This window comes from Acomys minous (genome assembly GCF_964271855.1).
Source record: "Acomys minous genome assembly, chromosome: 10".
Taxonomy (NCBI): Eukaryota; Metazoa; Chordata; class Mammalia; order Rodentia; family Muridae; genus Acomys; species Acomys minous.
The window spans coordinates 106,071,571-106,087,902 of NC_140491.1; the positions used below are offsets into that span (position 1 = coordinate 106,071,571).

Here is a 16,332-nt window from a genome sequence, read left to right on the forward strand (position 1 = left end):
AGCTGAACACCCCGAGGGACACTATATATCCGTCTGATCACTACCACCCAGGGCATGGACACAGGGTCAGGTCCTGTGAAACTGCTTTCCACACTGTTGACCGGCCTCATTCAAGGAAAGAGGTCGTCCTCTGCCCCACAGTGCCTGCTGGTCTATACACAGAAGCTTGGCCATCATCTACGACTTTATTCTCTGGTTTAGCTTACTGGCTTTTGAGAAACACAGCAGGTTATGCTTTAACAATCATCTACCCTGTAGAATGATGGTTCATCCGCAGAAAAAACAAGTTTTGTGAGTGGTGTAGCACCCACGAGCCTAAAGGAGTATCATGAGTTTAAGGCCAGCCTGGGATACACAGTAAGACTCTGTCTAATAAAATTAATTTAAATTAAATCAAATAAAAATAAAAATACCAGCACCACATTTTTTTTACTCTTTGCCCAGAGTCCGACATTACTATTCCTTCTCCTGTCAGCCAATCAAAAATCAGTCATGATTAAACATCCAGAAACAACATGATTAAGGGATAAATTCAGTGCCAACCAAACCTTCAGGGCATCTTAGACTTTGCCTGTAAACAAGAGTCCACACCTAGGAAGAACAAAGGAATCACATGTCTGATTATGGCTTAACCATTTAAGTCACAGAGCAGACAAGAGAGCAGACCAGCACAGAAATAATTAGCTGCTTGGGAAAGAAAACCTACAACCTTCCTTTTCTTTTCCCAGACAGGGTCTCAATTTAACCCAGGCTAGCCTCGAACCCATATGTAACCAAAGATGACCCCAAAATTCTGATTTTCCTCCTGTTAGCCTCCTTAGTTTGGCAGGCACTACCCTTCTATCACAAAGGATGCCTAGCTTTCAAGGGATTATGGGTATGCATATGCTGTGGTCAACATGAGTTAGGAAGCTTCCTAACCAAATGGAAACCAAAACCACCGATTAATATATTTATCACTTACAAAGAAGTGAAACAATTAGAGCATCTACTTACAACATAAGAGGGAGTAGGGTACAATTTTGTGGACACATGTAGGCAGGGGGCTTATTTTTTCTATCATTTCTCACTCATTTTTTCTATCATTCTCACAGCCAAATAAGAGAGAAAGCCCCCCACCCCACCCCCACCCCAAGTGCTGTGTGTGCAAACATGCAAGCCTGGCCTCACCCCACACTCAAGGCAAGGGTCCAGCTGACAAGTCTCATCACGGAGATGCCTGGAGCAACTGCTCCTCCTGACCCCTGGGGCATCTTCTCTGAATTAAAGCTTCTAAGGTCATTGACCTCACCATCTCAGGCTCCATAAGCAAGTGAGAAGGCTTTTGCCAAGACCTCCGGCTAATTCAACCAGAAATCATTAACTTCTCAGGACCAAAAGTAGACCACAAAAGTCTCAGGCAAACCACATTATCAAACGGTGAAACAGACACCCCAAGGAGCACTTGCTGAGCTGCAAACTTAGATGCATCGGCCGGTCTAAAGCCAATGTAATGCTTACACCTTAAACACAGAAGTGTCTGAGCACTGCAAAAGTACAATCGCAACTGCTGGCTCAGGGAATTTGCCAATAGCTACAATATAGGTATAGTCTCTTACTGCCTCTTGCAGCACCATAAGAAGGCTTAGTTAAACTACAAGGGCACCCTCATTCCTACACATAAAGCCCACGGGCCCAATCCACCAGCCCCTCACATTTAAAGTTCTAGAGAGAGAAACGGACAGTACCTAGGCTGGCTATTACATTTCCTTTGACACTTAGGCAGACAAAACTTAAGCATTTAAAAAGTCTAGAAGGCGGGCGTGGTGGCGCACGCCTGTAATCCAAGCACTTGGGAGGCAGAGGCAGGTGGATCACTGTGAGTTCAAGGCCAGCCTGGTCTACAAAGTGAGTCCAGGACAGCCAAGGCTAACACAGAGAGACCTTGTCTCGAAAAACCAAAAAAAAAAAAAAAAAGTCTAGAAGGGAGCTGGAGAGCTGGGCTCGGCAGTTAAAAGCACCTGTTCTTGCAGAGGACTCAACGTTCAGTTTCCAGCAGCCACCAGGGCACCAAACACACATAATGCACTTACATGCGTGCAAGCAAACACACACACACACACACACACACACACACACACACACACACACACACACCTCAAAGTCTAGAAGGGAGAGCTTCAGGAGCTTAAGAGACAAAGCTAATAAAAATAATACTCACAATGAAACCATACAACGGGAAGCAGGAGCAGCTAACAAGGCAAGCCTAGGACCTGATTTCAGTCCCCACGAGCCACATCATGCCACATGTAGTAGCCGTTTGGGGAATCCCAGTGATGGAGGGGGTGGGACCAAGAAGATCCCTGGGGTTCACTTTCAGCCAGTCTAGCCTAATTGCTGAGCTTCAAATGGATGAGTGATTCTGTCTCAAAGGAGGTGGACACTTTTCTTGAGGATGACACCAAGGTTGTACACACACACACACACACACACACACACACACACACACACACACATATACATACATTCATTTTAAAACTTCACTCAAAGGCAATCCTTGGGATCCCCAAGACCCACAGAATGGAAGAAGAGAACCAGCTGAGAGGTGCCCTCTGGCCACCACACCATGGCATGCAACACACACACACACACACACACACACACACACACACATACACACATTAAAGAAAAATGTAATAAAGAATTTTAAAAGGGAAATTCCAATCATACTTCATACCTACCTCACAGAAAGGCTAGAGGGATGTTTTTGCTACAAGAAACACCCAAGATCGACACTTACGCAACCTCCAGCGAGGATCTCTGCTGGCAGTGGGATGGAGCCATCTCTTTTGGTAAATTTGTCCCGGACAAAATCATTAACCTAATTAAGAAGACAAGATCAGTTCATTAGAATTCCCGCATATTTCCTCTGCTGGCACACCTTACGCAACTTAGCAAATTACCAAAATACTTGCCTCATGATAAAAGTAAAGTTTTACCAAATATCTACATACATGTGACATGTTTACAGGTGCTTTGGTGGCATACCAGTCCTGCCAGTATTGATCTTATTTTTTACTTCATGACAATCTAAGTAAATGACATCAGTTCAGTGACAAAGAAACTTACTGTTAGCTTAATGGCCTTTTCTGGTGCCACTCCTATCAACTGTGGTATCAGACCTGGGTGGAAAGACAGAATCATTTGTAAAACACTTGTCGGTATATGAGTGTACAAGCCCAACAAGCAAGTGCATCCCTTGGAGCTGCCCACCAAGTAGTTGAAGGTTTTCATCTAAACGGGGAAAGGGATCATCCTAAAAACTCGTGTGTGTGTGTGTGTGTGTGTGTGTGTGTGTGTGTTTTACAAATCACCAGTTAAATATAATGTCATTTTTCTCAAAGCAGTAATTGTTCTCTTTAACATAGATAGATAGATAGATAGATAGATAGATAGATAGATAGATAAATGATATTTAGACAGACAGAGAAAGCCTCGTTAGCCATTGTCTTCCCAAAAGTACACAAGGGAAGAATGGAGCCTGTGGATTTTCTCCACTTAGTTATGGGTTAGTCCCCACAGCAGCATACAAACACACAGACAGTTTACAGCAGCCAGTGCTTTGGGTTTGGAGAAGCTCAGGGCAGTGTGCTTTAAGCACAGCCAGGTTTTGCTACAGAGGGCAGCCCGTGTAGCACAAAGGAGCGAGGCTGCTACTGAGCATCTGCTTCCGTTATCTTTTATTTGAAAGAAAGCCTCGACTTTAAGGGAAAATGCAGCTTCTAGTACCATCAGTTCGTATCTTCTACAAATGAAAATATATGCCAATTATATATTTTTTATTTACTAATATATGTCAAGCTTAAGGCGTCTTAAAAGACTCCTCAAAGCCAAAGCAATCATTATGCTTAGAACGCTACATTTCCCAGGCTGGCTGCAAACTGGAAAAGAACAATCATATGTAAACAACTCCATCTGTAGCTACCCACGGAGCTCAGCTTTTCCAGAGCATGCAGCTTCACCAGGTTGTTGGCATACTTTCCTTTTTTGCATATATTTTTTTTTAAAAAAAAGATGCTAGCAATAAACACATCTTCTAGCCTTAAAAGCACCCAGTCCAGGGGGAGTGATACGCATGTTGGCGTGCCGGCTCGCTGCTCTCATCTTAAGCCTCCTTGGAGGGTGCTGATGAGTGATTTTCCAGGAGTTGAGTGCCAGCAAGTAATCGTGCATGCAGGCTGCTGTCAGTCAAACTGAATTAACAAACAAATCCGCACACGCTTTCCACGGGCCGCAGACTGATCTAAAACAGGCAAATCAGCAGAGGGCAGTCTTAACTTTCTCACCTTCCTGATCATCATCAGACTCTATATTACTTTTCGCCTTCCTCCACAACAACAGTGGCAGCATGTGTATTTGTTTTACAACTTTCCTCCCTAAAGCTCGTGGAATGTTGATAAAGTACTGATTTGTGTCATTTTATCATTGTTGCCTGCAAAGAAATTTAGCTAATCTGTCAACAACTCTGTCAGTCATCTGACAGACAGAATAACAGGCCAGTTCTAAGCAATATATGACAGTCTCAACAATCACTGTGCTCCCGGGCAGGGCTCCTACAATCCTCTCTAATACAAAAGTCTCTTATTTAAAGGACCCATTTTATCAGCTTAGATCCTGAGTAAAAGCCAATGGCACCCTCCTCTTCTTGCTATGTCACACACCCACATAATTAACAGGATAGCTCCCCCAAACAAAATTTTCTAGAAGTATCTGTCTATTGAGATGGCTATCCACAGCCCAGTTAGATTTCATCTACCAGTTCTGTAGTCACCCTTTGTTACTTAAAAACCATACTGATGGGTCTGGAGAGGTGGCTCAGCGGTTAAGAGCACTGGCTGCTCTTCCAGAGGACCTGAGTTCAATTCCCAGCACCCACATGGCTGCTCACAACCGTCTACGACTCCGAGAGCTGACACCCTCACACAGACATACATGCAAGCAAAATGCCAATGAACATAAAAAAAAAGAAAGAAAGAAAGAAAAGAAAACCATATTGATTAAGAGAAAGGTCATTACTCAATAGTGAAAGATTGGAGACGTCAAAGAAACAAACGACCACAGTGCCACTCTACCGTGACCCCCATTAAGCAGGATCTAGTTAGAAGATCTGAGTCCATTTAAAACAAGTCTTTGCACTGCCAGGCCCAGAACTCCAGATAGCGGCCACCGCTGCCCCTGTAGTACAAGTTATGCAACTGGGATTCTTTTCAGAGCCGAAGGTTCTGACTATTTGAGGAAATGCCATTATACTTGCTCTCAGAAGCAAGGCATTTGAACCTATTTACTCCACACAAAGATCCCTCAACATGTGACTGCCTTCTTTGACTCTGAATATGTCCACACAAATGCCTGAATATGAAACCAACTACAGGTGTTTCCTCTCCTGCCCGCTTATTCAGCCCGTCGCTTTCCTAGGAACAGTTCTAAGCCAAACAGTTTGACAGAGCTCAGGATGAGCTAAGGATTAATACGCCTGGGAATGCAAACAAACACGTACAGTAAATTACTTAAATGCCCTGGACCAGAGCACATTAAAAGTATTTTCAAAGAATTCCAAGTGGCGCCCAAAGGGATTAAAAAATTAATCCCCCCCAGCAAAGGAACCCGAAATTCTAATGTGAAAACACGTAGATGAAAGCCATCCGCTCTTCAAGAAGACAAGTTCCTACAAAGCCCACTGGGGCTGGGAAAAATTCTGTACACTGCTACAGCCTGGGATGCGACAGCCAGGCGCTCAGCAGCAGTCACTGCGAGAGGAGAGAGGACCGCCGTGCTCTGCCTGAGCTGGGAAGAAAGGAGGCCAGCTGAAGATTGGGGGGATGGGGGGGGGGTAGGGTTTTCCCACCTTTTAAGAATTCAGATGATTCAACTAGAAAAGTCTTAACCACGGGTCTCCTTGGAAAAGAAAAAGAAAGAAAGAAAAAAAGACATTTCTTCCCATTGAAACAAGTGTATAGAGAGAGGGTAAACTCACCTTCAAGTAGCACTTGGCTTGGATTTCACAGGGACTTAGTGTTAGTACAATTCCCTCTACATCTCGGAGCAAGGGGCCACTCTGAGGACCTGCCTGTGCTCTCAAAGAGCAGGCAGAGCTGGGAGAGGCACAGGATTTGGATCCCAAGAATTAAAAACAGCAGGAAGGCGGAAAGAACACATCTGTTTACAGACTAATGTGCCAGTCACTGGAAAAGAACTCAACACAGGAACACGAGCAAAGAGGGGGAGGAAAAAGGAAAAGAAACAGCCCTAATTGGTCTCCATAACAGCGAGTTAAAAATCTGCTGATGGCGACAGAAAAATTCCCAACTTCCAGCAGCTGAGATGCGCTTTACTCACCTCGGTACAGTCCAAAGAAACCCTCGTAACGCAACACTTTCTTAAAGCAGTCGAAGCTGTTTTTGTACATCAGCTCCCCAACCACAGAGCCTGTGCCACGCTGGTTCTGCATTCGTGTCTTCACCAGGTCTATGGGATACACCGCAGTGGCCCCCACAGCTGCAAGCAAAGGAACACAGGGAGATGGAGCATCCATAAGGACATCAAACCTCAACCCCCTAAATGAAAGATAAAGCCCAGTGTCTATTCTCACAGAAGACAATCATCTTATTACACTTTTCCTTCTCTTATTAATAGAGCCAAAAGATGGCAGAATGGCAACCAGTGGGTTCCATAAACTTCGAGGAACAATGGATCCAAGGTAGAATGCTTACACAGCGTGTGAGAGCCCGAAAAAAGTCTTTGGTATCTTAAGTCTATGAGTTGGAAAGTAGATTCTGAAACCAGCTCTCAGTTTGCTTAGTGACGTTAAACTGCTATGTATGGGCACCATTTTCTTTTCTTTTCTTTTCTTTTCTTTTCTTTTCTTTTCCTTCTTTCTTTCTTCCTCTTTTAGTTTGTTTTTATTCTTGTTTTTGTTTTTCAAGACAGTGTTTCTCTGGCTCTGGCTGTCCTGGAACTCTCTCCGTATACCACACTGGCCTCAAACTCACAGAGATCCACTTGCCTCTGCTGGGATTAAAGGCATGAGCAACCACATTGCCCATTGGAACCATTTCTTTACATTCTCTATTAAATGCCTAAATATTTCACTGGCTCCTATGAAATGATGGTACACAAACTAAGTGGTTGTAATTTTAAGGTTAGTTCACTGAAGCATTTGAGTAAATTAAGCTAAGCTACAACCATCCTTTGGGGAGAGGTCCTTGACAGCATCCTATCCCTATGTATAGAATTTGGTTGAAAATCAGTCAAACAAGCAAAAATCTAAAAGTCATGTTATAGAATTTCTTGGGGACTGAAATATTTCACAGGATTTAGAGTGTCCTAATTTTTGGCTGTTGAAAACCAGAACATTCTCGGCACCTTCTAAAACTGAGGTTGAAAAGAAAAAATACTAGTCTCCAGTTCCAACTAGTTTTGAAACTTCAGGAGCATTTTAGCCATTTTTGGAGGTCCTTTTCAACACTGGGATTTCAGGTTCTATATGTTTTCTTTGGATTATTTAAGTAAGAATAGTCTCAAGCTGCAGGCATGGCTCAGCAGGCAAAGGTGTTTGGCATCAAGTGTGGCCTCTGGAGCTTAATCCCTGGACCCCACATGGTGGAAGGAGAGAGCCAGCTCTGCTGAGGTGTCCTCTGACCTCAACATGCATGTCCTGACCTGCACACGCACGTGTCATGCACGTGTGTGAGTACACACACACACACACACACACACACACACACACACACACACACACACACACATGTAAAGCTTTTTAACAGACTTTCTAATTTCTGCTATTAGCAGAGCAGGGAGAAGGGATTCTTTTTAGCACATGAACAGCATTTCTGGACACTCTTCAGCCAGTCAAGGGAAAGAAAATTCACAGCCGCTGTGATTCTGTGAGATGTTGTTTTATGTCTTGAGTTTCTGAGCTTGCATCTCAGGTCTTGCCCCTAGGCTGACCCCATAAACTCGGGTTTTCATCTCCACTTTTCACGCTGGCCTTAACTGATGTAATTAAGGTGAGTGGAGTGCAGCGATGCACTTCGGACTCTCCCATCATTACAGAGGTTTTACGCTGAAGACAGACTGGAGCCAGAGGGCCACAGCCATGCTCCGACAAGGGCTCTGATCACAGGTAAGAATAAAGAACCTTCAGAAAGCCCCGGAGTCCTGACCCCCGGGAACAATGAGCTGCACCTTTGCTGAGCTGTCCCCTCTGCTGGGATAACATTACAGCAAGATGAGCCTGAGACACCATAGACATGTCACTCACCTCCAGCAACCGAGCCCAGAGTGAACCTGTATGCAGACTCGGCAATCTGGAGCCAGATAGGCCTGCCCAAGCCAGGAGATTGCTGAGGAGAAGAAATAAGAAAAAAGTCTGAAAAAGTATTACACACACACACACACACACACACACACACACACACACACAAAAGCACTTTTCAAGTTGAAAAAAAGAAAGAAAGATAGAAAGAAATCTAAAACTGAAAAATACAAGACGTATAGTGGGGTTTTGTGTTTGTTTTTGTTTGGAGGGGTTGTTTTTTTGGTTTGGTTTTTTAAAGAAATACCTCAGGGCTAGAGAGAAATGGTTCAGAAATTAAGAGCACTCACTGCTCTTGCAGAAGACCCAGTTTGAGTTCCCGGCACCCTCATGGGGATGCGCAATCACCTGTAACTTCAGTTCTAGAGGACCCAGTGCCCTCTTCTGAGCTCTAGGGGTACCAAGCACTCGTGTGGTACACAGATAGATGGATAGATAGATAGATGGATGGATAGATAGATAGATGGATGGATAGATAGATAGATAGATGGATGATAGATAGAAGATATAAAATGTTCCCCCCAAACACTCCAAAACAATATACTCCAGCAAAAATATATAGAATAGCTTTTTCCTAATTTTCATGTATGGACTGCTACTGGGGACTACACTGTTGTCATTGAGAGGTTTGTATTTGTATGCTTGCTATACTTGCTTTTGCAGTGCTGGGAGTTGAACCCAGGGCCTCGTGGAAGCTGCGTAAGCCCTGTGTCACTGAGACCCAATTCTAGCCCTCCTGAAAGTAAAACTCTTGGGTATGCAAATATACCTGTGTATAACACTTACTCCTCTTCGACTATGTTAATTTCTTTAATAACTTGTTGTTTTAATATTTAATCACTCACTCAGACACTGTAATGTATATGCATTGAGGTGGGGAGGTATATGCAGCCATAGCTCACATGTGGAAGACAATTTTCAGCAATTAGTTCTTTTTTCCATTGTGTGAGTTCAAATGCAGACTGTCAGGCTTGGGAGCAAGTGTCTGCACATGCTGAGTCATCTCACCAACACTTTATTATGGTTTTTGAGACCAAGTCTCATGCCCCAGGCTGATCTTGAACTTGCTATGTAGTTGAGGATATTCTTAAATCACTGACCCTCTTGCCTCCCAAGTGTTGGGATTACAGGCATGCACTACCCATACCAAAAAAAGTCTTGCTCTTAGGAATGTATCAGCAGTGCCCAATATGTAGGCCTTTAATCTTAGCCATCAGGATACAGAGGCAGGTGGGTCTCTGTGAGTCCCAGGCCAGAGAAGAGTAGTCATATCTAACGTCTTTAACAATGATTGCCCTGCTCATATGCCCGCTTCTAACAAGAACCTATGACTTTGCAGGCGCTATCCCATGGGTCCCGCACCTCGGCTAATTTGTCTACATCAATGCATCAGTCTGGAACTTAGTCATTTCAGCATGAAAATATCCACTATGCTCAATAAACAGATTGGAACAAAAGAATAAAATATCTATTTTGTCTTAATGAGTTTTTCAAAAAGAAGAGGAGGAGGAGAAGGAGGAGGAGGAGGAGGAGGAGGCGACAGTGGCTGGTGAGATGGCTCAGCAGCTGAAGTGCCAGCTATGCAGGCCGGGTGACATCAGTGCGACCCTCAGAACCCATGGTGAAGGGAGAGAACTGACTCCCCAGAGATGTCCTCTGAGCTCCACACGTGTGCCGTTACACATGTGCACCTGCACTCGCACACACATACAAACACAGCAATAATAAACAAAACTAAAAGAAGAAAATTAGGGTCGGGCATGAATTCTAGTTCTAAAGGAATGGAAGCAAGGGTTTCACAACTGCCAGGTCATCCCCAGTAAGTTCAAAGCCCATTTGGGCTACATACAGGAGATGCTATCTCAAGAAAACAAAGTTGAATTAAAATATATAGAATAAAGCTAGGTATGGCAGTACGTACTTGTTACCTCAGGTACTCAGAAGGCGAAAGCCAGTGGATCAAGAGTTCAAAGCCAAGGATTGGAGAGATGGCTCAGTGGTTAAAACTGGCTGATCTTCCAGAGAACTCAGGTTCACTTCCCAGCACCCAGATGGGTGCTAAACCATTCTAGTCCCAGAAATACCCTTTCCTGGCTTCCACAAACTACACACACACACACGCACGCACACACACACAGGTAAAACACCCATAAACATAAAATTAAAAACAAGAATTTAAAAAAATAAATTCAAGGCAAACCTTGAGCCCAAAGTTGGATCCTACCTTAAAGAAAAAAAAATGTGTGTGTGTGGGGGGGGGGGAGGTCTTTTCATAAAATAATAGGTCTATGATCCCAAAGAAGCATCAAGTGACCACTAATTCCCTTATTCACATGGGAGATTTCTCCTGCATTCAACAATATAGATTTTTCTTTCAACTCCCTTTCTTCAAAGAATATTTATAAACCCTGCAAAATCCTATGAAAATTGAGGGCTTATTCTGTACTTTAATTCTTAGCTAAAACATCTCAAACTACAAATGCCCAAATGCCTTTTGACAGAAATGTCACCTTCATTCTCATTAAATAGCATTTGTAAGAAAACATACCAGTGTAAGGTTAGCAAGATGCTTTTTTCTTAAGGCTTAGTTATCATTACAACTTATGGTTCCCTTGTAGTCAGGTATGCAGATTAATGTAATTAATGCTATAGGTTTCACGTCATGAATATTCATAAAAGGAACTGGCCCTATAGCTGTCATCCTATTAATGACTATGTACTGAATTGTTAGCATTTAGGTTGAAAGAAAATATTCAGCTCTGAGTAGATCACCTACGGTGAACAAATGGGCCAGGGGCAAAAGCACTCTTTCCCTTATAGTTCAGATCCTGCTCCTAAAGGTTGATACTTAAGGAGGCTAATTAAGTGTTTCTCAATGCAAAACACAGTTGAGACTCTTAAATGACTTTAACTGACTCCCTCGGGAACTTGGAATTTCATTTAAAGAGAGGTTTGTTTTTTCAATCTTTCTTTCTTTCCTTGTTAGTGAATTTATTTGTTAAAGGCAGGATGGGATCGTGTCAGCGAATCAAGCCGCTTTACGTAGCGTGCCAACGCAACGGAGAGAAGGCCTCTCCCAACAACACACACACACCAACGTGGAAGAACAAGAGTAGCTGAAGACAATTTACAGCAAGTGCCTGAGGACAACAAAGCTAGGTTCTACATGAGCTAACCATGTGGTCAGAGGAGCAGGGCAGCGCTCGGGAACGCAAGACAAAGCCACTCAGAGCCACACTTACAACTTTCCCTGCCTCCACTGCGATTCAATGTTTTAGTCTTACAAAGTAAGATTATAACCCAAAGCCGTGACAGAAAGACCAAGGGAGTAGGGGGGGATATAGACTTTATGATGTACTTGTTCTTGTTGGTGTGTTGAGACAGGGTTTCTCGGTGTAGCCTTGGCTGTCCTGTAGACTAGGACGGCCATGAACTCAGAGATCTGCCTGCCTCTGCCTCCCAAGCGCTAGGATTAGAGGTGTGAACAACGGCCACCTGGTTTAATTATCTTCTTTTATTTCTGTACATAAAACAATGTATGTATACTTTCCTCCCAGTCTGAGGGAGTTCAGTGCATTAAAGATGCAGGATATCCCGATCTAAAATGTTTAATAAGATAAAAGACTAATAAGCTCGTAATAGCTGGCATTATCAGCCTGATTTCCTCCCTTTTGAGAACAAGTTTCACTTTTGTGGAACTAGCCAGTAAACTGTAATGTAGGCACGAATCCAAGATCAAAGCTGGCCCAAGAGACTACAAACTACACAAAGAGACAAAGTCCTAAGACTAAGGAAGAACACCCCTGAAATAAAGGTGAAACCACCCCGGTGATGTTTAGGTAGAGCACAACTCGGCTCATTCTGAGCAAACAGCCTAGAGCTTTAATAGCATTTCTCATAAAACAAAACCACACATGCAGCTAGATGCCTGAGAAGGGTCACATAGATCATTTATCCTATACAGTTGAAAAAGTAAATGTGGATCACCCAGAAGGTGGGGTGGGGGTGGGGAGGGTTGTCATTTGCCCATCCTCACATAGGGAAAACCTGGGCTCAATATCCAAACTCTTACAAGCATTAAAAATGGTGTACACCTTTCCTCCACAGCCTTTTATTAACTTTTACTTAGCTCGGTTTCTTCAAATCACAACTTCCATTTGAGGGAAAATGTGGACATAGACCAATTAGTCAGCGCAATGCCTGTCTGGCACAAACCCTGGGTTCAACCCCAGCACTCAGGAGATGGAGGATGAAGGATCCAAGTTCAAAACCAAGCTCTGCTACAAAGTGAGTTCGAGGCCACTAGTTCATTTTTGAGCTGCAAATATAGCTTGGGGTAGAGTACCTGCCTAGTATGCAGGAGCTGAAGTTCAGCTCCCATAACACAAAAGACTCTCCCGATCTCTCTCTTCTCTCTCCCTCACCCTTACTCTGTTCCAAGATACTATTATTTTATGTAGTCCAAGCCAACCTCAAATCTGCTGTCACAGCCAAGGGTGACCTTGAGTTCCTGATGACTCTCTTGTCTGAGTCCCCCCACTTGCCATGTATGGGGATTACAGGAACTTATTGCCACGCCCCCCCCAACAAAGTTACATTTCTAGATAGGTATGGTCAAGCCCACACCTTTTAATCCCAGCCACTGGGAAGACGAGGGCTAGCCTGTGCAACACAACAGGACCCTGTCACAAGCAGAAAAAAACAAACCAACCACTTTCTTACTACATACTATATGCATGCATTCCTTTCCCCTCTTAGTAAATATGCTTTTAAATTTTATTTATTGTCTGTGGTGGTTTGACTAGCCCCCCTCCCCCATAGACTCATGTGTTTGAAAGGAGGTGTGGCCTTGTTGGAGGAAGCGTGTTTCTGTGGTGGCTTTGTTTAAACTACACCCAGTGTGGCACACAAGTCCCCTTCTGCTGTCTGTGGATCAAGATGTAGAACTCTCAGCTCCCTCTCCAGCCCACGCCTGCCTGCACGCTGCCATGCTTCCCGCCATGACGATAATGGACTAAACCCCTGAAACTGTAAGCCAGCCCCAATGAAATGCTTTCATTTGTAAGACTTGCTGTGGTCATGGTGCCTCTTCACAGCAGTAGAAACCCTAACTAAGACACACATGGGAGTGATGCATGGGTGCCCCTGGCTCACACGGAAAAGTCAGCGGACAACTTTGTCAAGTCAGTGCTTTCTTTCTTTTCTTAAATATTTAATTATTTATTATAATACAGTGCTCTGCCTGCATGTACACCTGCATGCCAGAAGATGGCACCAGATCTCATTGTGGATGGTTGTGAGCCACCATGTGGTTGCTGGGAATTGAACTCATGACCTCTGGAAAAGTACTCAGTGCTCTTAACCACTGAGCCATCTCTCCAGCCCCCAAATAAGTGCTTTCTTTTCCACCTGGGTTCTGGGGACCAAACTCAGGTTGTCAGGCTTCTGCAGTAGCGCCTTGTAGCTGCTGAGCCATCTCCCACACCTGTAGGCGCTGTCAGTAAAGACTACACCCAGGAGAACTGTAAAGGCTTGTGTGTCTCTTCGACAGTAGGCAGAACTAAGACACTTGCCAAAGCCGTTATTGCGTGAGGTCACGTGGAGGCCGGAGGCTGCCATCGGGGTGTCCTCCTCTGCTGTTCCCCGCCTTTCCTAAAGCCAGAGCTTGCAGTTTGGGCTAGACTGGCTCGGAGGTGGGGTGGAGACAGGAGGACCCGGGTATCTGAAAAACCTTTGTGTTCCATTTAGAGCTCTGCGTTGCCACTGACAAACGCAAGCCATCCTGTATCTGTTTAAGGAGAAGCCACTCCTGTAATTATATCGCCTCCTTAAAGACAAAGCAAGAAGAGGGATGAAGACTTACAGAGATAGGCGCTATAGAAATGAGCTACCTGGCCTCTGGAGAAACTGCTAGAAGCAAGAACAGTGAGCGAAGAGGAAACAACCAGCAGAAATGCGGCCGCAGAGGAAATGAGGACGCTTGGTTTGAAATAGGGTCCTGCTATGCAGGGTAGGCTGGCCTTGGGCTGAGCACCATCCTTTTCTGCCTCCTGGAGCTGGGCTTACAGGCATACTGGACTGTGGTCCAGCTGCTGAATTGGGATTTTTAAAATAAAAACAATAAATTTAAATTTAATTTATTTGTGAAAGTCAGAGGACATGAGTTGGGATTTTTCAATTCATTAATGTGAACTTTTTTTCCCTTTTTCCTGTGTGTGTGTGTGTGTGTGTACATGCCACAGTGCAAATCCAGAATGCAGAGGACAACTTCCAGGAAATCAGTTGTCTCCTTCCACTAAGTGAGACCTAGGAATCGAACTCAGGGAAGCAAGCTTAGCAGCCAGCTCCTGTGATACCTGTTCTCAGCTGTCACCATGGCTATACCTGGAATTACCTAAAACCTAAGCAGCTGGGTGTGCCTGTGAGGGAACTTTCTTAATTAAATCGTTTGAAGGGGGAAGACCCACCTTCATTCTGCGTCCCGCCTTCTGGTGGCAGCTTATAAAAAGGACAGGGAAGAATAAAGCTCTTGTTCTTTGCCTGCTGGCCCTTGCTCTTACTGGAAAGTTCTTTTTTTTGTTTTGTTTTGTTTTGTTTTGTTTTTTTCAAGACAGCGTTTCTCTGTGTAGCCCTGGCTGTCCTAGACTCACTTTGGATTGGATTTACAGAGCTCTCCCTGCCTCTGCCTCCCGAGTGCTGGAAATAAAGGCGTGCACCACTATTCTTTTCACTGGCATTAGAGATACTTCTTAGGATTCCAGCACATTCTGAAGACCAGCTGAGACATCCAGCCTTGTGAACCAAGCACTGGGTTTTCAAACTTTCCATTGATAGGCAGCCACCATTGGACTAGCTGGACCACAGCCTATAAACCACTCTAATACACACACACACACACACACACACACAGACACACACACACACACACACACACACACACACACACACACATATACTCACTCACACATACACACACACACACTCACACACATATATACACTCACTCCACATATACACACAGACACACATATACACACAGACACACATACACACACACACACACACACACACACACACACACACACACACACATATACACACTACTGCTTAGGCCTGTTCCTCTGGACCAGTAGTTCTCAACCTTCCTAGTGCTGAGACCCCAAACGTAAAATCATTTTTGTTGCTACCCCATCACTGTAATTTCGCTACTGTGCTTTCTGGTGGTCTTTGGAAGGGTCTTGACCCAGAGGTCAAGAGCCGCTGCCCTAGAGAACCCTGACTAATACTGTCCTTTACTCACTATGCCATCCTGCTGCCCCTGACTTGTTTTGAAGAAGCTGGATGAATAATTTTCAGTTACAAGTATCTGGATGCTTGTTTGTTTATGAATTTATCTTTGTGGTGTTCCTGACTGAGTCAGGGTCTCACACACACTACACAGGCCCTCAACCTGACCTTCCGCAACCCCCAGTAGCAGATAGGAAGGGCATCTCCACGGACAGCAAGAGGATGTAACAACAGTGTTCAGTACCTTTTCCCAATTGCACTTTCAAGACTCAAGAGCGATATTCACAAATGCGCAGTATAAAATATTAAAGTTCAATTTGGTAAAAACTCAAATGTTTCAGAGTGAGGCTAGCCTGGATTACATGATTATCCTGTCTCAAAAACAAAACAAAACAAAAACAGGAAGGAGAGAGACTTTGGTAGCAGAAAGCAAGAATTTTGGGCAAGGGAAAACAGAAATCTAAACACTTAACCCTCCACATGCCAGACAAAATACAACAAGAAACAAAGATGCCAAGGGTCTTTTTTCCATTTTCCCTTTGTTTTAACTGAGTAAAAAAAGTTCTTAATTTATTATTAATTACTTATAACTTATTACTAATTAATTTCAGAAAACAAGTCTATGGAGCTCTAGAAGAAGAAATATTTCCCACCAGATCTTTCCAAACCCAATGACATTTTGTTTGTTTGGT

General features: G+C 43.9%; 1 protein-coding gene across 2 annotated transcripts in view; it reads right to left on the reverse strand.

The window, feature by feature from the left end:
* Positions 1-16,332, reverse strand: part of SLC25A12 (solute carrier family 25 member 12) — a 100,736-nt gene that overhangs the window by 20,867 nt on the left and 63,537 nt on the right. For both annotated transcript variants that reach the window (XM_084799459.1, XM_084799460.1), the window contains 4 exons: positions 8,300-8,381; positions 6,376-6,534; positions 3,109-3,161; positions 2,780-2,860 (listed from right to left, as the gene is read on the reverse strand). In XM_084799459.1, the coding sequence (XP_084655585.1) occupies positions 2,780-2,860; positions 3,109-3,161; positions 6,376-6,534; positions 8,300-8,381 (375 nt within the window). The remainder of the gene's footprint in view (positions 1-2,779; positions 2,861-3,108; positions 3,162-6,375; positions 6,535-8,299; positions 8,382-16,332) is intronic.